At 44.8% G+C, this 26,965-nt stretch overlaps 1 protein-coding gene across 1 annotated transcript in view; it reads left to right on the top strand.

Annotated features, from left to right (window-relative positions):
* pik3r5 (phosphoinositide-3-kinase, regulatory subunit 5) overlaps positions 1–26,965 on the top strand; it is a 107,340-nt gene that overhangs the window by 61,543 nt on the left and 18,832 nt on the right. Inside the window, exons 6-10 of the mRNA XM_041216624.1 lie at positions 2,265–2,334; positions 5,932–6,106; positions 7,581–7,734; positions 23,622–23,705; positions 23,803–24,511. Coding sequence (XP_041072558.1) covers positions 2,265–2,334; positions 5,932–6,106; positions 7,581–7,734; positions 23,622–23,705; positions 23,803–24,511 — 1,192 coding nt within the window. The remainder of the gene's footprint in view (positions 1–2,264; positions 2,335–5,931; positions 6,107–7,580; positions 7,735–23,621; positions 23,706–23,802; positions 24,512–26,965) is intronic.

Here is a 26,965-nt window from a genome sequence, read left to right as displayed (position 1 = left end):
ATTAATGGCCAGAGGAGGGCCTCATTTCACCTCAGTCTGCAGGGGAAGGCAGAGGCATGGCGAACATGGCAGCTTTTACTGCACCTTCTGTTGTTGGGCAGGAAGGGGAGTACCACCGGGGGGGCAAAATCCCCCTCCTGCCCCCAAGATGGCACCTACCTTTATCTCTCCCCCTGGCCTCTCAATCCCCTGCACCCACCCCTCCCCCATACTTGCTGGGGTCTTCCAGCCATGCCTGTCAAAATCCTTCAGTCCGGTATCCATCTTTACTTCTTCCTTGGTACTGGTATAGTCCCAGCAGTGGCCAATACTCTCTTCTGGTGCTGCCGAGACAACACAGCTGTCAGCCAATCAGAATGGTCGGCAGCTCCTTCGGGTAGGACTCCTTGGGCAGCACTTTTCCATTGGCGTGTGGGGGCAGGCCCAACACAATGATGTGTAAAATGACGGGTGATGATGTCGGGCGTGTGTCCTGTCGTCACTACGCACCATCGCGATATTTCGCCGAAATATAAACAGCCTGTTAAAGCCATTAAGAAATTAATTGAAGCACTTGTGAACGCTGTGTGTCCACCTCTAGGGCAGGCGAAAAGCCCATGCGGCCTTTATGTTTTGCAGGAAACCTCATCCACAAGCAGGGTTTCCTGAAGTTTTTATTAAATAAATAAATAAACTTTCACAAATATAAAAACATGTCCCAACTCATGTGACACGGGAGACATGTTTAGACACATTTTTAAATCACTCATTTAATTATTTTAACATCCATTCAATCTCCCCGGGGCAGCTGTGTGCCTCAGGGAGATTGCTGTGCTCTTTCGTGCTTGTGAGTGGCCCTGACTCTCCCTCCTCCCCCTGCCTGCACAGATAGCACGGAGCCCTATCAGCCCAGTATTACACTGGGCGGGCCTTAATTGGCCTGCCCGCATAAAATGGCAGCGCGGAGCCGATCGCGGGCGGCGGAGGGGCGGAGATCCCAATCCAATCCAATTAAGGCCACTCCAGGGATATTATTGCTGCGGGGCAGCTGGATTTCTCACTGGTGTGGTGCTGACAGATCTTTCTATTGGTGGGTGGGTAATTCAGCCCCTTAAAAATCCACCCCTATCTGCTACTGTAATATTAAAAGGGTAATTGTTCACAGAACAAGTGCCAAATTAGAGAACTTCAGGCTGTCCAGATACGTTTGGCAATTTTAACTTGGTTCTCATTTCCTGTTGCTATGGCAACCGTCCATGTTAACTCCATGTTAATTACACTGTTTGCTATGTTTTAATTTCTGCAATTTTATTGATGAACATAATTCAACAAGCCCACAAAAAGCTGAATTGAAGCCTTGTTGACTTGCATTTTTATCCAACCAAGAATTGACAGCTTGAAATTCAAACATTTTGGTTAAAAATTGGATGACTCCAAATCATAAAAATATCTCCTCCATTAAAATTTCTGCAAACCCATTTTTAAGGTCAACATGTTCATTACACAAGATGCAAAACAGGAGCCTGCTCCTGGAAACTTCACGTCATGATTCTTGAATATTTCCTATTTAAGTGATGACATTTGATTAAAGATCACAGGCCAAGACATATATATAGTTGTACAATAAGTATGATTCTTCAAAACTGACACTATCCTTAGCAATGCACTGATCATCAAGTTCAAAATGACTGATTAAACTTGAGATTTGAGTTCTTGGACCCAACCTTACTGGGGTTTTTTTCAGTTTGTCTAGTCTCAGCAAAGTCTTTATATTGATCACTTCAACTGTCAGTACATAGAAACTGCTTTATGGAGTCACTTCGTGGAGGTTTCACTTTGATGCCATTTCTACTGGACCAATCATTGTGCACATGTATAGGGGAAATCCAATTCAGTCAAATAAGTATTCCTGATTGAATGACCACTGAAGTAGGTAAAAGGTGCCCAACTGGCATCATTTCTAATGTAATGGAAGGTGTCTGCTTAATCAAATCCAAAAGGGCCATTTCAAAATTATGCGGATGCTTTAGAGATATGTTTGATATATTTAATTTGGACTATTTTTTATTTAGAGAAAAAAGACTTTAGCTGTTAACTTTAACTGTTCAATAAAAATTGATCTGCCAGAATTTATACATCAGAATTAATTACAGCATGCGATGCTTTGAATAAATTATCCTTTCTAAAAGTGTGTCATTTTCTTCATAATTGACAATCATTGTTGTTTGAATGATTAATTGACCTCAGAAACCTAACTGGTATTAACAGATTGTTTCACCTTGTAGGAATCTCATTCCAGAGGTTGGTAAGAGCAGAACAAGGATTAACAACCAGAAATCTTCAAAACAAAACAATGTAAGGACCAGATAATTTGACAAGTGCTCTTGTGTTCTTATTTTGCCATTAATTCAGATAACAGTCACCCATATTCATAGTCAGTTATATATGATATGGCCTCATAAAATACCCTACAGATTTCTATTATTGCCAATTATGTTGTGACATCCAACCTGTGTAAAAGTGTGCAAACAAGTTCCTGGAGATAGAATACCTGTGGCCTTATGAGCGGATCTGAATGATAATAAATCACTTTTCCCACTTTTGTATTGCATGTAGTTAAAAAGAAAAAGGAGCATAAGTTTGTATTGTACCATAGGATTCCTCTCAAAGCTGGTCCAAAGCACATCACATACATTGTAATTGGAACGCAGTCACTGTTGTTATGTAGATGAAGCTGGCAGACCTTTTGTACACACCGATGTCCCACAACAGAAATGAGATAAATCACTGTTTCAGCTGCCTTTGACATTAAAAAGCGAGGACACTGAGATCTCACGGTTCTTTTAACATCATCTGAATCACCAAAACAAGCAAACATTTTGATTTAACAATTTATTTAAAGGATACCAATGCTCTTTAATGAGCATGAAATTTGTCATTTTGTTTGAAACATTGAGGTATTAAATGTCCATTTAAAGAATAACTGTGGGCCTGGAATTCCTTGCATTGTGATATTGTTGGCCATACCTTTTTTTGTCAGTATTCTTCAGTGCTAACCCTTCTAGAATTTGCTTTGCGAGTCGATCCCCTTGTTCCCTGCCCCTCATTTGCACTTTAAAAGGTGAATAGAAATTCTGGGCCTTGCAAATTACTAAGGGGATAGTAGTGCCAATTCTCTGGTAGTTTTTGTGGGAGACTGCATGACAAAACTCTGGCAGAATTTCAGGGTCAATATATTATTGTAAGTTGTTATCTCAACTCTGCCACCTACTGGCAATAAACTATTTTTTCTGGAAGTAGTCTGCAGGATTGGCAGCTCCTGTGGAAAGAGAAACCGAGTTATAGGGCAGAATATTTAGCCCGAGGTGGGTGGGTGCTGGTTCCCTATTCCATTCTATCCCTAGGCCATTTACCTGGCAGCAGAAATGGAGGCGGGGGTGGGGGCCTGCTGGGGGAAGAGTGTGGAGGGGAGTGGTGTGGAGGGGGTGGGCAGGGCCTACAAGTAGCAAGTAGCCAATTAAAGTAATTAAAAACAAAAACAAAATTACTTGGAAAAACTCAGCAGGTCTGGCAGCATCGGCGGAGAAGAAAAGAGTTGACGTTTCGTGTCCTCATGACCCTTCGACAGAACTAGGTGAATCCCAGGAAGGGTTGAAATATAAGCTGGTTTAAGGTGGTGGAGGGGGGCGGGGGGGGGGGGGGGGGGGGGGGGGGGGTGGGTGGGTTGGAGGAGAGAAGTGGAGGGGGGTGGTGTGGTTGTAGGCAAAAGCAGTGATAGAAGCAGATCATCAAAAGATGTCACAGACGGCAGAACAAAAGAACACATAGGTGTCGAAGTTGGTGATATTATCTAAACGAATGTGCTAATTAAGAATGGATGGTAGGGCACTCAAGGTATAGCTCTAGTGGGGGTGGGGGGAGCATAAAAGATTTAAAAATATTTAAAAATAATGGAAATAAATCTCCATTATTTTTAAATATTTTTAAATCTTTTATGCTCCCCCACCCCCACTAGAGCTATACATTGAGTGCCCTACCATCCATTCTTAATTAGCACATTCGTTTAGATAATATCACCAACTTCGACACCTATGTGTTCTTTTGTTCTGCCGTCTGTGACATCTTTTGATGATCTGCTTCTATCACTGCTTTTGCCTACAACCACACCATCCCCCTCCACTTCTCTCCCCCAACCCACCCACCCACCCACACCACCACCCCCCCCCCCAACCACCTTAAACCAGCTTATATTTCAACCCTTCCTGGGATTCACCTAGTTCTGTCGAAGGGTCATGAGGACTAGAAATGTCAACTCTTTTCTTCTCCACCGATGCTGCCAGACCTGCTGAGTTTTTCCAGGTAATTATTTCAGCTTTCCAGCATCCTCAGTATTTTGTTTTAGCATTTTACTTCTTGTTGACAAGGAAGCTAACTCCATGTGTAAGTCACACCTCCATGCAAATCAGCAAAAGGAAAATAGTTATGGCCTCAAAGCCAAACTATGAGGCTTTAAGTGAAAAACTAACTTTTCCACTGGCATTTAAAATACTTTCAATCACCCAATTTTGGGCAGAATTTTACACCCTGCGAGTGGGTGTGAGCCCAAGCCGATCGGACATAAAATCACCCAGCGTCGGGCGAGCGTCCCGATGGCATCCTGCACTCGTGTGATATTTCGCTTGGTGGACAGGCGCAAAAGTTGGAAGCGCGCCCGCCAGCAATTAAGCAGACAACTAAGCCCCAATAATGGCGCAATTGTCCGCAAGTTTTCGTGGCCTGTCCAACCTTACGGTTGATGGACAGGCCAATCGGCCAGGCGGCCTTTATGTTTTTCATGAAACCTCATCCAAAGGTGGGATGAAACCTTCATTAGGAAGAAAATAGAAGGAAATATCTGGGGACAGCATCTTTATGAGGTCTGCTTTCAGGTGCTTGATTGTAATGCATGGATATTGTTTTGCAGCTTTTCAGTGCTTTATTTCATGATTTGCAGGCCTGCAGCTCCCTGAGTTAGCTGCCTGTCTTCAGGGAGCTCAGTGGAAGTGCTGACTTGTGCCCATGGCGATGTGGTGGCCCGCCCTCTTCCCACCCCCACCCTGACAGCGCTGAGCTTTTCAGCACACGGTTCATGCTGGCTGGCCGGTAATTGACCAGCCAGGGTGAAATCGTGGTTGGGGGTCGGTTTCCTGACTGATCCCGGGCCAGCCAATTGTGCATGACTGATGGGGGGAAAATTCAGGCCATGGTTTTAATTCCAGCGTTAGTTTCTATTTTTAACTAAATAATGTATTACTTTGTATCAGAAGAAAATACATTTCTTACTAAAGCTCTACGCTGACAGCTAATTCAACTGTTTGAGGAAGTTGAGGATCAGGCAGTTTAAATAATAGCTTATTTTATTCAAATTTTAGTTCTATTCTTATGAAGAAAATATTTATTTTCTCCTCCTCTTTAAGCAGCTCTTTAAGAGACTATCTGTGCTGGTTTTCCCTTTCAGGCACTCAGTTCTCCTGCATCAGATATTAATCTCCCCCAAACATTGTGTTTAACTCTTAATTTTAGCTGTTGTCTTGGTCCTGTCTTTCCATTTCCTGAGTATGACACTTCAGGGTTAAGCAATAGTAGTATATAAGTTCACCTGGTTAAAAACTGCCCAAATTAATTACATGTAACAGTTTACAGCCAACAGAGAGTGAATCATCGAAACTAGACATCAGACAATGTTTCTGTGGTAAAGTGGCAGAATGTTGACCCTTGGTGGCACCCAGCCTACAGGAGAGCTAGATTTTTTGATACCCTTTCCCATGAAAAAACAACTGGTGGAATTAAATTTATTGCCAGGGATGAAGTGAATCGGTCTGAATTTGTTGTTTAAGTGCTTTGTTGTAGAAACAATTGAATTTGTACCCATAACTGTACATGTGTTTTTCTTTATTCCTCTCCCTCTTCTAGAACCGTGCTTTTACTTAATTCTGCCGAGGTATCGAGTGAGTTTATGGAAGTTGCCGAGAGGATTAGCAACAACAAACAGTCTCTGGGAACCTCTTACATCACCCTGGTTAAGCACATGTATCAGGCAGTTTTTGGTGCCAAGTACAATTTGAATGACATTCAAAATGCTCTTGAGGTAAAGATCCGTCTAGTTAATGCTAATGAATGTGTAATGACTCATAGTTGAAGACCCTGGAATATAACAGAAGTTGTTCTGATGGGTATAAAGCTGGCTGAGTGATAGGAAACAGGAGGTTGTTTTTCGGATTGGAGGAAAGTGTACAGTGGGGTTTCCTAGGGGTCAGTATTAGGACCACTCTTTACTTGATCTATATTAGGGGTCAGTATTAGGACCACTCTTTTCTTGATCTATATAAATGATCTAGACTTGGGTGTAAAAAGCACAATTTCAAAATTTGCAGATGACACAAAACTTGGAAGCATTGTGAACTGTGAGGAGGATAGTGATAGACTTCAAGAGGACATAAACATAGTGATGGAATGGGCAGACAGATGGCAGATTAAATTTAATGCAGAGAAGTGTGAAGTGATACATTTTGAGAGGAAGAACAAGGAGAGGCAAAATTAAGTAAAGGGTAGCATTTAATGCCCTCCCCCCAGGTGAGTTAGGAGACGAGCAGGGCTTTTAATTGCGTGGGAGAATGCCGGGTGGGGACCCCACCACCTTCCCAAAATTAAGATCTTCTTAACGGCCTCATCCCTCCACCCTGGCTCAGTGCCTGACAGTGAGGAACCCGGCTACATGAAGGAGGGACACAATGGGGTGAATTGTCTCATTGTGTGCTGTAACAATTCTATAATTCAATAATAATGAAATTGTGACTTTTTAAAAATTATTGAAACCCTTGAGTACTACAGCAGAATTTGTGTCTGGTATTTTTCCATTCAGATAATATAATTGAAATGCCCCAGTTAGTACAGCGTTCAGTTGGAGAATGATATGAAGTAATGTCAAATCCAAAGAGAATGTCGATGTAATAAATCGTAAAAGACTTCATACGGATAAATGGCCAGACATACTGTTTTGAACATCTGCTGTGTCTCTCGTTAATAAAAGAAATACCTATAAATATACATAGAATGAAAGTCACTCATTCATATTAGCCACAAATTTGGGGCTGAGTTATTCACCTCGGTACAGTTGAGGGTCTAGCTGTTGAAGGGTCACAAGTGCACAGACTTACAGTAAGATTGAAACAAAACACCTGTAAATTTTAAAGGAAGGTAATAAGTTGCATTTATATAGTACCTTTTAAATCCTCAAGCCATCTCAATGTTCTCCACAGCAAACTAATAACTCTTTCCAGTGTAGTCATTGTACGTGTTGTTATCAATGTGGCAGCCAATTTGCACATAGCAGGATCCAACACACAGTCAATGGCCAGTTAATCGGTTTAGCTGATGCTAGTTAAGGAATAAACATTGTCCAAGGTACCAGGAGAACTCTCCTTCTTTTTGAATAGTGTCATTGGACCTTTTACATCCACCCAAATAGACAGATAATTAATTTTATTTATGATATTAAATAATTGTAAATTCTACTGTTAAAAAATTGGAATTCTACATAAATCTCTTTTGCTTTTCTTTAGTCCAAAACTGCCGACGAACTCCTAGACATTTTCTCAAATTGTTCTGACATTATGGAGGTCACAGCAACCATGAAGGATTCTGCCAAAGCTAAGGAACATTTAGTGAACAAATTAGAGGAGATAAAAGAAAGATTTGGACTCCTCCCAAAAGCAGGTAACACGCGCTAACACTGTGAATGCTAACTAATGTGCGCTAACACTGTGAATGCTAACTAATGCTGTGAATGCTAACTAACACTAACTAACGCTGTGAATGCTAACTAACGCTGTGAATGCTAACTAACACAGTGAATAACTAACACTTGCTAACACTATGAATGAGAAACAGAGAAAAGACACAGATCAGCATCCAACAAAAAAACGGTTCTGATGAAAGATCTTAAGAGTTTCTGATTGGCATTACTTTATCATGTGCTCAATTGGTTTATAATAAAAAGGCTAACTGTGACATGAGAATAACACTGATCAGAAAATCTAGGCTAGGTTCAAACATTTAATTGCCTTTTTTGCTCCAGATGCTCGTGGGTCTGACTTGTACTTCCAGCATTTGCTGTGCTTCTTTTTCCAACAGGTGTACTTTTCTATGACTTTTCCATGTTTATGTGAGTACTCGATCTGTGCTGATTAATTAATGATAATGCAAATGGTTACAAGACTGGAATTAAAATGTTCAGGTGATTTAATTTTTAAAAGCAAGTAAATCTGTGAATTTTCTATTATTTAACTATGGGCAAAATTTTCCCCCTGTTGGGGGGGAAGAGCGGGACTGGGCACGGGTGGGCGGGTTCCCAATTGATGCCCCCAGTTGGGGGCGCAATGCCATTTTACGTGGGCGGGCCAATTAAGGTCCGCCCCACGTGATGTCTGCCAGGAAGTGCTATGCGCCCCCTATGCAAGCGGGAGGGATTCCCTCAGCCAGGAGTGCACTCTTCTATGCATGTGCGCGGAAGAGCGCACAGCTCTCCCTGAGGCTAAGTGCTGCCTCAGGGAGGTCGGCTCAGATTTTCAACTTTTAACAAAGGAGTTTAACAATGTTCCCTGCCATATCTCCTCATGTGACACTGTCACATGAGTTGGGACATGTCCATAACTTGTATTTGAACCTTTCATTAAAATTTAAATACCCTCATGAAACCTCCTCCTGCCAGCGGATGAGGTTTCATGTTTTTTCACAAGCCTGCCTAGGCTCTCAGCCTGCCTGCCAACCTTAATGTTGGACGGGCAGCTCCTTTAATGAGCTGAACTGGTTTCAACAGGCCGTTGACAGATTGGCGGGTGCACATCCGACTCGTCTGTGCCCCCGCTGACCTGAAAATGGAAATGACGTGGGGTGACATTGGGAGTTCCACCCCACGCCACCCCGCACCATTTTACACGTTGGCGAGCGGGACCCGCCTCAGCTCAGAGACCGGAAGATCCTGCCCTATGAGAGTCAGATACCAGCCTTCCAATTCCTTGATTTTTACCTTCCTGTTGGTCTTCACTTGCAGTTTTCATGCAGGACAGCACCAATTTTGTGTTGTTGTGGTTTCAGTATTCATGGGCTGAAAATAACTCTCTGGTATTTTTGAAATGTTTTCATATAGACTTTTCTCTAGTCAGTTTCTGTACTAACCCTGGAGTTAAAATCAGTGTTATGTTATGTTCACACAAGTGTATTGTTAGTCTTCCTTAAGTTTTCTGTTCAGCATCATAACTGATTCTGGTTAAATTTTATATGGTACATATGCTCTCAGACATTGAAAGGTGGTAATACAGGCCCTACAATTGGTTTCAGCGACCCCAGGGCTCAGGAGGGAAAGCCAGAATTCCAAATCCTGATCCAAATTTGGAAAGCAAGCAGTGTGTGCAATAGCGGAGGATATGGCCAAGCTTGGCTCTGACGTCTCACCCGTTGAATAGTTTGCTAACACTCAACTGCCTAGATTCAGCCTTGAAGCCACTTGGGTAGGGTAGTGGAGACACCCAGCAGCTGTGGAACCAGCGAAGACCAGCACCTTCAGGGGAGAAGGGTTAGAAGCAGCATTCTTGCTTAAAACGTGGAATGATAATTCATTGCAGCCTAAGGGCTTGTGAAAAGGCAAGTTGATTTTTTCAACTGAAGACTGAAAAGGAATTAAATGTCACCAGGCTGTTATGCACAGGTTTGGATGTTGCACATTGAGTTTGATATTATGAATTGGAGCAGCTGTACTCATTAATCTTATGTTGATTTTCTCCTGAGTTGGAGATATAGTTTGGTGTTAGTTGGATGTTTATACTGTTCCTAGATGTAGTGATGTTTTTTTCCTGACTCACTGCATTGTGGCCATGTTGATTTGCTTGATGAGCAAAAACTGCCATTCTACACACGCTCGTCTCCCCAAGCTCACCCCCCCACGCTCGTCTCCCCACGCTCGTCTCCCCACGCTCGTCTCCCCACGCTCGTCTCCCCACGCTCGTCTCCCCACGCTCGTCGCCCCACGCTCGTCGCCCCACGCTCGTCTCCCCACGCGCTTCTCCCCACGCTCTTCTCCCCACGCTCATCTCCCCACGCTCGTCCCCCCACGCTCGTCCCCCCACGCTCGTCTCCCCACGCTCACCGCCCCACGCTCACCGCCCCACGCTCGTCTCCCCACGCTCGTCTCCCCACGCTCGTCCCCCCACGCTCGTCCCCCAACACTCGTCTCCCCACGCTCGTCTCCCCACGCTCGTCCCCCCACGCTCGTCCCCCCACGCTCGTCTCCCCACGCTCGTCTCCCCACGCTCGTCTCCCCACGCTCGTCTCCCCACGCTCGTCGCCCCACGCTCGTCGCCCCACGCTCGTCGCCCCACACTCGTCGCCCCACGCTCTTCTCCCCACGCTCTTCTCCCCACGTAATGTGTGTGGATCTGATAAGCGAGATTTTTTTTGCATTCAGCAATAACAAGTAGGATTGAGACTTGCATGAAAAAATGTTATTATTTGAAAATATTAGTTGTTTAAAACCAAATGGAATATTAGTAACTCAACATTTAACATGGTCAATAAAAAATCCGACATCTATTTTAATGGAACAGTTAACACATTTATTTGTGGACAAATATACACTCTTTGGTATTACCCTTGAGCACCTTTGTCCAGGGTGCTGGAGTTAATGCTGCTGAGTTTCCCAGCATTCTTTAGCTGGGGAGCAGCCTCTGTTGTCTCAAGAGTTCAAAACTAATTCCGATAGGGTAAAAATCAGACAGCACCGGATACTGGGTGCAATTACAATGTAGTCGGGGGTGCTCAGGGTGACAGTTGGATGCCATGTCATTAGTCAGGTCTGAACCAATTTTGACCGACAGTGAGACCTAATGATATGTCCAGGAATGGCAGCGGGAACCAGGGAGCCTGCAGGTGCTCAGTTCAGACAGGAGAAGTTGGTCTGTCTGAATCCGTACAAAAAAAACATTTTACAAAGCTTTGAGGCCCTCTTTGGAGGGGTTTGCAATACTCCCCTCTCAAGAGCTTGAAACCCAGGGCAGGCTATGACTAATCCAACTGAATTTACCAATGCAGGTCAAAAATGGGTGCTGGAATCTCATTTCAATCTAAAATGAGGCATTTACCTATAAAGTGAAGTTGCCAGAGCCTCCTCAAAAGAAAGGGCACAAGTATGCAGATCAGGCACCAGCCTGTCTTAAATTGGTTAATGTACCCCTGTTGTGTCTGCAAAACAAGTGCAACAGATTTGAACTTATATCCCAGTGAATGACAACACTATGAGAATCTTGATGAATCCTGCACAGTGAGTGTCTGACAGTGGGACCAGAAGTGAACGGGACTTCTGCTCAGAGGCAGGAAGGTTGGCACTCACACTCATGCAATGGCCAGCCAATTAACCATGCAAAGTTGAGGGGCCCGGCTAATTATGCAGTGGGGGCCGACAGGAAGTTGCTGACTCCGCTGTTCAGTCACAGGTCTGCCATATTTAAATGGCACCCAGCCAGCCAGCAGTATCGGTCTGCCTGTCTGAGAGGGGGATTTTGGAGTTGGAATGCTGCCACCCTCTGCCCACCTGTGGATCTCAATCATTTGCTGTCGTGCAATTCAAAAATGGCTCAGAACAAAGGATGAGGATGGCCCCATGGTATAGTGTCTGGAAACTCCCTCTAGGTGCACCTTCTCCTCCTGGAGTCAGGGAGGTGTCTTTGCACACTGGCAGGGAGGTTGGGCTGACAAGTGATGAGTAACATTTGCACCACACAAGTGCCAGGCAACGACCATCTCCAACAAGAGAGAATCTAACCATTGTCCCTTGACATTCAATTGCATTACCATCACTGAATCCCCCACTATTAACATACCATTGACCAGAAACTGATCTGAACTAGCCATATAAATACTGTAGCTACAAGAGTAGAGACTGGGAATCCTGCAGTGAGTAACTCACCTGCTGACTCTCCAAAGCCTGTCCACCATCTACAAGGCACAAGTCAGGAGTGTGATGGAACACTCCCCACTTGCCTGGATGAGTGCAGCTCCTACAACACTGAAGAAGCTAGATACCATCCAGGACAAAGCAGCCCACCTTGATTGGCACCACATCCACAAACATTCACTCCCTCCACCAGCGATACACAGCGGCAGCAGTGTGTACCATCTACAAGATGCACTGCAGGAATTTGCCAAGGCTCCTTAGACAGCACCTTCCAAACCCATGACCGTTACCATCTAAAAGGGCAAGGGAAGCAGATAGATGGGAACACCACCACCTGGAAGTTCCCCTCCAAACCACTCATCATCCTGACTTGGAAATATATCGCCATTCCTTCACTGATTCTGAGTCAAGATCCTGGAACTCCCTTCCTAACAGCACTTGTGGGTGTACCTACACCACATGGACTGCAGCGGTTCAAGAAGGCAGCTCACCACCACCTTCTCAAGGGCAACTAGGGATGGGCAATAAATGGTGGCCTAGCCAGCAAAGCCCATGTCCCATAAATGAATTTTTTAAACAGCAGCTGCAGTGGTGTCATCTCAGGGTGCTCCGAGCATTGCTGCTCCTTCACCCCTCTGTCAGTGACTCTGGTGACTCCAGCAGGGGAGGCCAAAGATGGTCCACGTGCACCTGCGCAGGAGACTCTCAACAGGCCGGAGGCCTCTAGGCCTTGGATCACCAGGCTGTCATAGGCAACGCGGTATAGCACTTAGCAGGCTGCACATGTCAGGGTCGTACCAAGGTGTTGTAGAAGAAAAAGCAAGCGGAAAGCCTTCTAATGCACATTCTATGACATTGTAAGTTCATTTTGAGCACTTTAATCATGTGTGTCGAATGGTCACTTTGGGACTTTTGAAACCAGACTGAGGCTTTTAAGGTCTTGGTACTTTACTGAAATTCAATGGTGGCTGATGTAGAGGTTATGGATGCACCATTTATTATTAAGCCTTGGAGATAGTGGCAAATCTGAGCTTCTTGACATGTAGCGGTTTCTATGTTTGTCAATCTTTGTTAGATCAGGGGATTGTACCCTCGCTGGCAAGCCATTATATGTTGCTCACCTCCTTATCACCCCTCAGATGCCATTGTCTCAGCAGTGTCTGTTGCTGAGGCGTTCCATATTTTACAGGAGAATGCATAGTGTTCTTAGCCAGGCTTTGCCAGGATTGGAGCGTGTGTGACTGAGTCGTATGTGACCTCCTTCCAAGTCAGATGTGTGTGAGGCTTTGGCAGGGCCATGCGCTTGGCCATCCTCTGCCAGTTCCTCTCCTCCTCTGCCATAGCATCAAAAAACATTGGCCAGGATTTTCCCCTCGGTGATTTGGGGGTGGGGCCCGCTCGCCGAGGGGAAAATAACGCAGGATGACATTGGGAGGAATCCCCGTCATCATCCCGGCCCCTTTAAACCTTTAGGAAGGTGGGCGGACAGCGAAATCAGCTGTCCACCCGCCGACCTGTCAATGGCCAATTGAGGCCATTGACAGGCTCATTAAGCTAATTAAAGACCTGCCCATCCAAGCTTAAGGCTGGTGGGCAGGCCAGGAGTCCCAGCGGCCTGTAGATTATTAATGAAACTTCATCCACTGGCGGGATGAGGTTTCATGTCCATTTTGTAAAAAAGTAATGAAAGTTTATGTGTTTTTTATTAACATGTCCCATCTTGTGTGATACTGTCACATGAGGAGGACGTGTTAATAATTTTTTAATGTTTCTATTTTTACACTTAACTTACTTGTCACGAATCTCCCTGAGGCAGCACTTTGTCTCAGGGAGCTGTGCACACTTTGACAGTTGGGGAATCCCTCCCCCCTGCAACAGGAAACGCATAGTGCTTCCTGTCAGGGTTGCCGCTCGGTGAGCCTTAATTGGCCCGCCCACTTAAAATGGCGGCGGGCCCCGTTTCAGTGTCGGGGGTCGGCTGCCCACCTGCCACTGAGCCGGTGGGGCCCGCATGCCATCCGAGGGCAAAATTCTGCCCACTGGGTGCATGAGAGCCATCCTGTCTGCCTGGAGTGAACTGCAGACAGAAGGCTAGCAAGGGTCTGGCAGGCACAATCTATTTGGCCGTCCTTTCTAACTTGGTAACTGTGGAAAAATAGGGAGACCACTGCCGTGCCTTGAACACACTCTGGACTCCACCTACCCCACCATAACCAGCTACCTCCTCGACCTGATCTCCAGCCACGTCCCTCTGCTCTGGCAGCTATGTCCCTGGATACTCTCATTCTGATACTGGAACTGCAAGCCATCACCTTTGATAACCCTGCCATCATTCTCAACTCTCCTTTGGCCACTCGAGCCCTGCCTTCAGCAACTCTCAAGCCTCCCACCATCAGCCTTGATCAACTCTCTATCAAGCTAGAGCTACCTCGCCCCCATCACCCTCGAGCTGCCCTCCCAATCCATTACCACCACCTGGTACCCTAGACCTGCCCCTATCACATTCAACCTACTAACTATCACCCTTACCCCTCTGTCTATCCCTCTTCACCTGCCCTCAAGTTGCTTTCGACTCTCTCAACCTGACAATGGACCTGCCCTCAATCATCCTTTTTCTCTCCTCTATAGTGTTTGATTTGCCTTAGGTAGAGATTGACCTTCTCTCTATCATCCAGTTCCCTCCCTCTGTCCCCCATGACCTTCTTAGGGCCACCATGACCCGATTTCCTTCCCTCAGGCAGTCATGCCCTTACCTCCCTAGAGAGGTGCCACCCTCCCTCCCTTGGACAGCCATGTCCCAACCTCCCTACCTCAGACAATCATGTCCAAACCTCCCTGGAGGGGCACCACTCTCCCTCCCATGGACAACCATGCCCTGACATCCCTCATGGGCAGCTGTCACCTGTGCTTAATGCAGCAGCTCAGCCTCCTCCCCCAGTCTAACAAAGTTCGCCATTCAGGAAAAGCAATTCCTACTCACTCCAAATCTACCAGAAAGACTACATAGCCTGCTGCAAGAGGTTTGAGTTTATAAAAAGATTAAAAGGATAAAACTAAAGGTTCTGTATCTGAAGCATTCAAAACAAAATAGGTGAACTGAGGGCGCACATAAGATAAATAATTACGATTTGGTAGCCTTTGCAGAGATATGGCTGCAGGAGGACATGGATTGGGACCTCAATATTAAAGAGTATAGGACGTTTAGGAAGGACAGGAAGTGAGGAAAAGGTGGTGGGGTGGCTCTGTTAATTAATGACAGTATTAGCACAATAGAGAGGGATGAGCTAAGTTCAGGAAACCAGGATGTGGAAATGGGTAGAGACGAGAAATGGTAAAGGCAAGGAGTCACTTGTGGGAGTCTTGTACAGGCCCCCTATCAGTAACCACATGGTAGTGTGGAGCATATGGAGCTTGTCAGAAAGGCATGGCGACAATCATGGGAGATCTTAATTTACATATAGACTGGAAAAGTCAAATGGGCAAATGTAGCCTAGATGAGGAGTACATTGAATGTTTTCGGGGTAGTTTCTTAGAACAGCATGTTCTGGAGCCAGCCAGAGAGCAGGTTATACTAGACTTGGTATTGTGCAATGAGATGGGATTTATTAATTATCTCATTGTGAAGGTGCCCCCAGGCAGCAGCAACCATAATATGCTTGAATTTTACATTCAGTTTGAGGGAGAGAGGACTTGGTCCAAGACTATGTTTTTAAACTTAAATAAGAGCAATTATGGGGGCATGAAAACAGAGTTGGCTAAAGTGAATTGGCAAATTAGGTTAAGGGATAGGTCAATAGAGATGCAGTAACAAACATTTAAGGGGATATTTCAGAACACACAGAAGAGGTACATTCCAATGAGTAAGAAAAAGTCCAAGGGACGGACACACCATCTGTGGTTAACTAGAAAGGTTAAATATAGTGTCAAACTTAAAGAAAATGTACATATCATTGTGCAAAGATAGGTGGAAGGCCAGAGGATAAGGAACAACAAAGGATGACTAAAAGATTAATAAGGAGGGAAAATTTGAATATAAGAGAAAGCTAATAAGATAGTAAGAGTTTCTATAAATATTACAAAAGAAATGAGTTAACAAAGTGAGCATTGGTCCTATTGAAAGTGATAAAAACAAAAAAAATAAAAACAAAAAACTGCGGATGCTGGAAATCCAAAACAAAAACAGAATTACCTGGAAAAACTCAGCAGGTCTGGCAGCATCGGCGGAGAAGAAAAGAGTTGACGTTTCGAGTCCTCATGACCCTTCGACAGAACTTGAGTTCGAGTCCAAGAAAGAGTTGAAATATAAGCTGGTTTAAGGTGTGGGGGGACGGGGGGAGAGAGAGAGAGAGAGAGAGAGAGACTTTCTCTCTCTCTCCCCCCCCCCACACCTTAAACCAGCTTATATTTCAACTCTTTCTTGGACTCGAACTCAAGTTCTGTCGAAGGGTCATGAGGACTCGAAACATCAACTCTTTTCTTCTCCGCCGATGCTGCCAGACCTGCTGAGTTTTTCCAGGTAATTCTGTTTTTGTTTTGTTTTCCTATAGAAAGTGAATCTGGAGAACTGATAATGGAAAACAAGGAAATGGCAGATGAATTGAACAGGTATTTTGTATCAGTCTTCACTATAGAGGATACAAGTAACATCCCAGGAGCAGCTATGAATCAGGTAATGGAAGGGAGGGAAAGAACTCAGGAAAATTGCAATCACCAGAGAAGCGGTACTGAGCAAATAGTTGGAGCTGTGGGCTGACAAGTGCCCAGGTCCTGGTGTATTTCATCCTAGGGTCTTAAAAGAAGTGACTAGTGTGATAGTTGATGCATTGTTTTAATTTTCCGAAACTCCTTAGATTCGGAGAAGGTCCCATTAGATTGGAAGATAGCAAATGCAACTCCATTATTCAAACAGGGAGGGAGACAGAAAGTGGGAAACTACAGGCCAGTTAGCTTAATATCTGTCATAGGGAAAATGTTAGAAGCTATTATTAAATATGTTATAACAAGGTACTTGGATAAGTTCAAGGTAATCAGGCAGAGTCACCATGGCTTTGTGAAAGGGAAATCATGTTTAACCAACTTATTGGAATTCTTTGAGGAACTAACATGTGCTGTGGATAAAGGATAACTGATGGATGTACTTTACTTAGATTTCCAGAAGGCATTTGATAAAGTGCCACATCAACGATTGTTGCAGAAAATAAAAGCTCATGGTATAGGGGGTAACATATTGGCATGGATAGAAGATTGGCTGCCTAACAGGAAGCAGAGAGTAGGCATAGATGCGTCTTTTTCAGGTTAGCAGGATGTAACGAGCAGTGTGCCACAGGGATCAGTGCTGGAACCTCAATTGTTTACAATTTCTGTAAATGGCTTGGATGATGGGATGGATAGGATAGTTGCCAAATTTGCTGATGACACAAAGATAAGTAAGAAAGTAATTTGTGAAGAGGACAGAAAGAGGCTACAAAAAGATATAGATAGGTTAAGTGAGTGGGCAAAGATCTGGTAAATGGAATATAATGTCTGAAAATGTGAAATTGTCCATTTTGGCAGAGAGAATAAAAGAGAAGCATATTATTTAAATGGTGAGAGATTACAGAGCTCTGAGATGCAGAGGGATCTGGGTGTCTTAGTGCATGAATCACAAAAGGTTAGTATGCAAGTACAGCAAGTAATTAGGAAAGCTAATAGAATGTTATCATTTATTGTGAGGGGAATTGACTATTAAAGTAGGGGGGGGTTATGCTTCAGTCATACAGAGCACTAGTGAGACCATATCTGGAGTACTGTGCACAGTATTGGTTGCCTTGTTTAGGGAAGGATGTAAGTGCACTGGAAGCAGTTCAGAGAAGGTTTACTTATGAGGAAAGGTTGGACATACTAGGCTTGTATCTGCTGGAGTTTAGAAGAGTGAGAGGTGACTTAATTGAAGCGTATAAGATCCTAAGGGGTTTTGACAAGGTGGATGTGGAGAGGATGTTTCCTCTTGTGGGAGAATCTAGAACCAGGGGTCACTGTTTAAAAATAACGGGTTATCCATTTAAAATGGAGATGAGGTGAAATTCTTTTTCTCAGAGGGTTGTGAGTCTTTGGAACTCTCTTCCTGAAAAGGTGGTGGAAGCAGAATCATTGAATATTTTTAAGGCAGAGGTGGATAGATTCTTGCTAAGCAAGGGGGTGATAGGTTATCAGGGGTGGGCAGGATGCAGATTTGAGGCTACTATCAGATCTTATTAAATAGCGGGGCAGCTTGAGGGGCCGAATGGCCTACTCCTACTCCTTGTTCATATATTTGTTTGTATGCTTGTGTGCCTGTCACTTTTAACCAGCCATAAATCTGAAGGCATGTGTTTCTCATTTGCTGCTGACTTCAATGCAAAGGTGCAATTTAATCTGGCGGCCACTCATTTTATTGCGTTTTACTGCATGATGTGCTAATGCAATAAAAATCGATCCTGCCTGCTTGCTGTTGGGGACTGGGATCTGCCTTTTATCCTCTAGCAACTTACTTCCGAACTTTCATCCCGCCACTGGGAAGCTGACATTTTGCCTCCCACATAATTAAATGCCTACACCTGCCTTGTTTCTGACTCCCAGTAGCTTAACTAAATTCCACCCTCTGATTCCTTACACCTTCATTACTGCACTTCCTTATGTTAACTTTAGGTAGGATTTCACCTGTGAAAATCACTTGAGCCTATATTAATGTTAACAGAAGTAATTTTCTTTGTAACCATCAAGAGTTGCCAAAGAGAGGAAAACTTCATGTACTAAGGGTGGAATTGCCCCAGATTTGCTCTAAGTGCGGTAGCAGACGGGAAAAAGAATGTTTCACCCGCCGGCCACGCTGTATTGTCCCTATCCCACCTCATTAATCATACATTTCCGGGATACATGCTGTTTCGCTGGCAGGCAGCCTCCGATTTGCCCGCCACACCTTGCTGCTTCCTCATGCCGGGCACCCTATTTGAAGTGTGGCCGTGTGCACACCTCTCAATGCTTCCAGCCTGGGACTGCTGCTCAGAAAGCATGGCTCTGAAAGGCAAGAAGACTGCAGGCCCCTGGTTCAGTGATGGGTCCCTGCAATGTCTTTTGGACGCAGTGGAGGCCCGCTGTTATGTCCTCTACCCCTGACTTGGCTACAGGAGGGGCAGCAACATCACCACTCTGGCTTGGGAGGTGGTGGTCAGTGCCAACGTCCTGTAAAAGAGGACAACCACCCAGTGCCAAGAGAAGATAAATGATGATCTCTGTTCTGCCAGGGTAAGTCACTCTTCTCATCACTCTTAACGCACACACTCACAAACCCATCACACATCCACAGGGATCTCACTCGCTGCCAGTTCAAGGGACATCACCATTCACTCTATCACATTCACCATCACTGTCCTCATCCCGCTCTGGGACCACTCACCACCCACACATGCCAGGCATACTTATCATCTGGCCTGGCAGACATCCTGCTTACACTCTCTCCATCTCTAATCATGCAGGACAAGCTGGCACACAAGAGGGAAAGGTCTGAGACTGTTGGAGGTATGCCTGAAATCAAGGTTGTCATGGACTTTGAAAATAGAGTCAACCAGCTGGTCAGCGATGATCTGGACCATTCCTGTGCTGATGGTGAGGTCAGCAGTGCTCAACCAAGTGAGGATCTAGCAGTGCAACATCCATCAGATAACCATGCTGTGAGTGATGTGTCCTGTTTCACAGGCAGCTGCCATACTCTAATCATTTCTCCCTGTTTTCACATCTGAGAAACAGCCGAGGGGGTCCATCACCTAGGTCCTTGACTCAAGCCCGGAAGACACCTCAGAAGAGGAATCTGCTGAAACCCTCATTGAAGTCCCGTCACAGCACTCACCCACACCCTCCACCAGCGAACAGATGGGATCATCTCTGATGTGTGCGACCTAACTTTAGAGTCACCTCGGGGGCCATAGTCTGGTGAGCACATCACACTGTGTGATCCACAGCGGGTTTTCGGTACTCAGAGGTCTACTGGAGGCCAGAAATTTGCTGAGTCTGAGTCAGATGATGAGCCTCTGGACTCTGTCATGTCGCAGTTGCTGGAGCTGCAAAGACAAGCTCGGGAACATCATGTCCATTGCACTCCTCAGATTGCAAGGCATGGAGGAGTCTGTTCACCTTCAAACTGAGATGATGGCCTGGCATGTCAACGCACTGAGGTCAACACTGGTAGGATGGCGGCCGCCATGGAGACCTTGGCCCAGGACATCAATCTTGCACTGGCTAGAAAGAAACAGAGGGAAATGTACCGACTCCAGAAAAGCATGCAGAACCTGCTCCGGCTGCAGTTGATCGGGGTCAATGTCAAAGAGGACCTCCAAGAGGTGAAGAGCTAGCAAGCTTCACCCTTTGCCTCGGAGGCCTCCAAGGTCCAGAGTCCGCTCCTTGGAGCAGGATGAGGCGTGTTCACGTTTCTTCTTCCAAAAGGTACACAGAGAGAGCTCTGTGGTCAGCAGCCTGAAGGAAGAAGACGGCTCATTTTGAGGATCAGCAAATTCTTTTATGCCAGATTGTATGACGTGAAGCCCACAGACAGCGTGGCCTCCCAGTCCTTCCTGTCCTCTATCACGGAGGTCTTAGGCGACAGTACACGGGAGAATCTGGACAAACCACTAACTCCTGGTGAACTGACTAAGGCCCTTGAGTCCTTCAAGAAGAGTAAAACTGCCAGAAGCGATGGCTTACTGGCTGAGTTGTATTCAGCTCTGTGTGACTGGATTGACCTAGACCTGCTACAAGTGTACGAGAGTATGCTTCTGGCCGGCAGCATGTCAGAATCCATGAGGAAAGGCATCATCACCCTCATCTACAAGTGGAAGGGGGAAAGGAAGGAAATTAGAAATTGGCAACCCATTTCACTGTTGAATGTGCACTATAAGATTCTGTCCAAGGTCATTGCCAATCAGGTGAAGTCTGCTCTGGAGTTGGTGATCCACCCTGACCAGACCTGCACTGTTCCCGGCAGGAAGATCTCTGACAGCCTTGTGCTACTCAGGGATACAATTGCCTATGTTTTGGACAGGGGTGTGGACACCTGCCTCATCAGCCTGGACCAGGATAAGGCCTTTGACAGAGTATCGCACACCTACAGTGTGGATGTGCTGTCCAAAATGGGATTTGGGGAGTGAATCCACAACTGGATCCAACGGCTCCACAAAAACATCTGTAGCACAGTTTCAATCAATGGCTGGGAATCAGAAAGCTTTCCAATTAAATCTGGAGTCAGGCAGGACTTCCCTTTCTCCCCTGTCCTGTTCGTGTGTTGCACAGAACCATTTGCTGAGCCCATCAGGAAGGACCCAGGCATAAGAGGAGTGATGATCCCAGGCAGTGGAGGCACTCAGGTTAGAGCTTTCCTGTACATAGACAATGTCGCCGTCTTCTGCTTGGATCCACTGTCGGCGTGCAGACTGATTAATATCTGCGAGCATTTCGAACTGGCCTCGGGAGCCAAGGTAAATCGTGGCAAGAGCGAGACCTGTTCTTTGGGAACTGGGCTGACCGATCCTTTATCCCCTTCACTGTCAGGTCAAACGGCCTGAAGGTGCTGGGAATATGGTTCAGAGGGACCAGGGCATGTGTTAGAAACTGAAGAAGCGAGTGGCTATGGTGAAAGGAAAACTGGGCATGTGGGAGTGACGCTCCCTCTCCATTGTGGGTAAGAACTGGTCATCTGGTGTGAGACACTCATGGTGTTGCTGTACGTGACACAGGTCTGGCCTATTCCTCACTCCTGTGCAGTGGCGATCACCTGAGTCATCTTCCGCTTTATCTGAAAGTCGGAAATGGATCGTGTTCACAGGGATGCGATGTACAAGCCTCTAAATAAAGGGAGGAAAAAATGTGCCCAACATTGCCCTCATCCTGATGGCCACCTTTGTGTGTGGCTGCATCAAGCTGTGTGTAGACCTTTGGCACGCAAACACCAAGTGTCACTACTTGCTGATGTTCTACCTGTCCCCGGCATGGCGAAGGATGGGTCTGGCCACGCTGCCGCAGAACACTCCACGTCGTTGGACTGTGCCATACCACCTGTCCCTCGTGGAAACATTTATGCAGAGAAACACCTTTGGCCACAAGTCCATCAGGCAGTGGTCAGCACAAAGCGTCTTAGAGGCCCTGCAGGAAAAGGAGATGGTGGATCCTGTCGGATGGTTCCTCGAGCAGACTGTCAAAGTCATTTGCCAGAATGCCTCAACGCCAGAACTTTCCAACAAGCACCAAGACATAGCTTGGCTGATGGTGAGAAAGGCCTTAATTAGCTCGTCATTGTGAAATAGCGGGCGGTGGCCTGTTTCCCAGCCGATCCTGGGCCCGCCAACTGCACCCAGCCGCTGAGCTGAAAATTCTGCCGCTGGAGCATTTGGTGGCACTTTCAGGCCTCTGCGTTGCTTGAGTGGGCAAATAACCTAGAGGCCCGACTCCAAACATGTTGATGTGGCTGCGCCTGATCTATCCCAGCTGCGAAGAAATGGTCACTTTATACAAGGTTTCCCTCACACGTGGCCCCTTCCCTCTCCCCCCATCACACGTACTTGTGCATTACCACCGACCTCAGGGCAGCCCTTGCCCCCACCCCCACAAACTCTCCTCAACTGCTGTGCAGCCCTTGCCCCAGCACCGCACTGTCAGCCAGCTGGGAAAATGCAACTTGCTTGAGCCCTCACCTGAATGCTCGGCACCTCAACTTTGAGGTCCAAAAGCTGACCCTTGTGAACATTGTGCAACATTACTGTGCACTCAGCTCTGAGTTTCCCTCGAGGTGCATCTCGCCAGATGCATGCCTTTTCAATACTGTTGTGAAACACATCAGTGTGCGTCCACGTCGATGAGCCCACATGACCCAGCGAGAGGGAATGATTCTGGGCGCTGGGCTTATAATGATATGCAGATGTATTACAATGAGGTTCCGGACATGCAGCGGTGGGAAACGCGGCCCGCAATTGATGGGTGAAGCCGACGATTGCAAACTGGTTTCATGATGTCGTGAAACTGATTTTTGGCCTTTCTGCCATATTGTCCGCTCAGGCCCGCCATGACCCCCAATGCCAACAGGCGCAGAGAATTCCGCCCTAATTCTAGAGGTGGAATTTTAAGTCCCAAATCTTGGGGTAAAAGCCCATGGATGTGGCTCTAATATATCTTGGGCCAAGCATCACCATCAAGGCTTTTTCACAATGAGTGATTTACAGAAAACCATACACACTTGGCCACCTTAAAACCTGCCTCTTGGATCAAGCTTTTAGACACCCTTCCTAGTATCCCCTGTTTTTGGCTCAGTGGCAATTTTTATCTGATATGTCTGTGTATCACATTAGCATGTTTTTCTCCCTATATGCTGTTGCTGCTGTTGTTTATTTTCCATCCATAATTGAAAAGGCTGTGCACCCACAAGTCTCCAAAATGCCAGCTGCTGCATGTGAGGTCCCACCTGTAGCTGGGGCCTTGCACAGTTGGACCTGATAATTCAATTTTACTTTGTGTTAAAGTGGTACTGCCCTTATGAAAGAAGTGTTTTGAAAATGTGTATTATTTAAAACATGAATTACTTCACTACTTAGCATTTAATTGTCACTTTTCGTTAAATTAAATAAAATGATTAACAATTTCTTATTATCTCCAATAGCCCAGAATGCGATGGTTAAGTTGCAAACAATTTCATTGCCAGTTGCCAATTGCTACAGCTACCAATGGGACAAGGATAATTTCGGTAAGCAGCCAGCAAGGTGATTGTCTTCAATCAGATAGAATAATTACAAATGCATCAGTGTGCCCTGCTATAACCTGATATTGTCGTTTTATTTTAGATGTTTTACGCGAGGTTCTCCTGAAAGAGTGTGAGATTCCTGATACTGCATTATTTCCGTTGAATGACAATGAGAATGATGAAGAAGAGTTTGAGGAGGAGGACGAGGAAGGGGAAGGGGAGGAGGATGCAAGTGGAAATGAGCGAGATTCTGTGATATCCTCAATATCTGTAACATCTAAAAACTTCATGAAATCATTTGTTTCAAATCTCTCAGACTATATGGACAGTGGTTATATCGAAGATGGAGATGAAAGTTCATCTGAGACAGCAGGTTTGTCAGACCAGAAAGAGGAAAAGTGCAATACAGTCGGAAAAAAATTAACAAAGAAAATATCTAACTTTTTCAAAGCTAGGAATAGCCTTACGCACAAAGCGGACCCAAAATATTGTTTAAACAAATCCTTCTCAAACCTGTGTAAGAGCAGCTATACTTTGTCATCGAGTACCTTACCTCTTCGTCGAGCAGAAAGCTTGGGCTGCACTGAGGTCAAACGTAAACTTCCGATGAAGTCCAGACGCTCAAACTCATTGCCACAGCATGCAACCTACAATTATCACTCCGAACGACAGTTACTACATAACACCTGCTTCAAACGGAGACCGTACCTCAGCTTCGAGGATGAGTGTAAAACCATGACACTGCGAATTGTTGTTTTTGGTACTGACAGGATTCTAGGGAAAGTCGCAAGAGCCTACAGCAACCTCAGGTAAGAGATGCTCACAGCCCCCAGTCTGGTTATTAGTTTTGAGAAAGCTGAGTGAAGTCAGCATCTTACTCAGAACATGTAACATTCAGTTTTGTTCTCTAACTCTGAGCTTCTGAGAAATCTATAATAGATCCCACTGGTTTAGAAATGTCAAATAATTCCTAATATTAGATCTGGGAAGAAGCTGGCAATCTGAAGTTTGTGAGTTATCATTTGGCACATGACTTCCCCTCACCATTGTACTGCATACAATTTTGATTGCCATAATATAAAAAAGGAGAAAGTGCAAAAATGATTTCCGAGACTATTAGCAGAAGTGCAGGGAGAGGATGAACAGGCTGGGTCTCTATTCTTTTGACAAGAGAAAACTGAGTGGTGACCTAGTAGAGATTTTTAAAATTATGAAAGGTTTTGGTAGAGTACTTGCGGGGAAAAGCAAAACTAGAGATACAAGTTAAGATATAAGAGAGTTACCAAGAAATCAACTCGGCAATTCAGAAGAAACTTATTTTCACATAGAGTGGTAAGAACTTACTACCACAAGGAGTGGCTGAAGTGAATAGCTTGGATGCATTTAAAGAGTGGCTAGACAAGTATAACAAGGAGAAGGGAATAGAGAGCTATCTGATACAGTTAAGTGAATAAAGACGGGAGGTGGCTGGAGTGGAACATGAACACCGGCATGGAATGATTAAGCTAAATGATATATTTCTGTGCTCTATGTCCTATGTAATCCTGTGTAAGCCATGGCCAACCTGATATTAAAGGGATTTAAAGGCTCAAGTGGAGGCACCAACCGTGTAGATCTCAGTGTATATTCATTCCCTTTCCATTAGATCATTAAGCAAAATGGTAACAAAGGGCAATGTTCCATATCTCTCCTCACCATCACTAACACTGTGCTGAAATCAAGTGACCCACCTTCCTGCACCCAATGATTATCTTCAAGTGTGGAAACTACTCTCCATTAACAACTGTTACGTAACAAGGACACTTCCCCACGCACAATGAAAGTGAATATCAGAAATTTAGGCAACAAAGCTGAGTGCACATCACCCCTTCCCCCACTAATTTTATGTTAATTTTAATGGATAGGAAATCATGCAAGATAAGCAACTGCTATGCCTAAGGCTTCATTATTCACTATTTCCACAAGGGCTAAAGCTTAACATTTACCACATCTTATGTACTCCATTCTGTTACTGGTTTAATTTGTTGCTGTCCATGGATGTTGATGTGTTTCCTTAGACCTTTTCTTTACAGTTATGCACCACCTCAACCAGAAAAAGAGCCCAGCTCCACCCACTACAGTGCTACTGAGTGTAGAGAATATGTTGGTTTATAATGGTACAGGAGAATACTTTGTCATATTCAAATCCTCCAAAATGGAAATATAGTGCATGAAATTGATGGGATTGATTCAAAATGTATTATTCTTTGGGCCAGTTTGGCCTCCAAGGTTACAAAGTCAAGCAACAGACTTGGAGCGGACTTTCTATTTTGCCTCATCCTGTATTCCATGAGTGATACATATTTAAGGACTTTTTTCACCTTGTCACTCCATGTTGCTTCTTACATGCATAGTTTGAAATGAGAAATTTCATCTTCAACTTTGTCTGTATAACTGATTGATGTATTTATTAAAACAGTTCATAAAATTGGTCTTGCATGCATGATGCACCATAACCCTTGTTATGGAAATGGAGGCATGTACAAAACAAACAAAATAAATACCATGTAGTTTTATTCATCAAGAAAAGGAACCGAAGTATTAAGAAAAGAAATAAAGGCTGTGCCATCTCATTCAAAGCTTTGCTCATTAAGATGCTGCAGATTATCCAAGGCCGGCAGTTACGTTGTCAACAAAGGACATTTCAGTGGATATCCCTAAACTCATCCTGATGGAATATTTACCAAGTCATTGCAAAAAGGTCTACAATTTTTTGCATAGCAATTCCTCTCTAGCAGTCAGCAAACAGTCCTTGTACTGGTTCTGAGAGTTCTATCCCAGGTGTAAACATATGGCATTGCCAGCATTGTCATTGTTCCAGCTGACCTATTTCAAAAGACTTGAAATATTTTGTTTCTATCAGACATTTGGTAGGTTAAATACTTTGTTTTGGCAGCCAATTCTGAAATTCTGGCTAAGTGTAAATGTTTGGGTGACCCAAATAAATAGGTCATTAGTTTTCTTCCATTTTCTATTCTATTCAGAATTATGAGGTAAATCGATTTAAGTTGTTCATGTTTATTGTGTCAGATTTATCAATAATCCACTTTTTCTTTAGACTGCTCTTTTTTTTTGGAACTTGCTGTATTTTTGTCTGAGATGGACTCATTTACTCATGGTAAAGGCTATACTGATGTTTATAACATTACTACATGGATACTTGAATCTAGTGATGAACCTCTTACTGCCTCAATGACAAGCTTATTCCCAGAACACTTAAATTT

The sequence above is a fragment of the Carcharodon carcharias genome, chromosome 22 (assembly GCF_017639515.1).
Source record: "Carcharodon carcharias isolate sCarCar2 chromosome 22, sCarCar2.pri, whole genome shotgun sequence".
In the NCBI taxonomy this organism is placed as follows: domain Eukaryota; kingdom Metazoa; phylum Chordata; class Chondrichthyes; order Lamniformes; family Lamnidae; genus Carcharodon; species Carcharodon carcharias.
The sequence above is the reverse complement of the archived record's forward strand: the minus strand, read 5'-3'. Positions and strand labels throughout refer to the sequence as shown.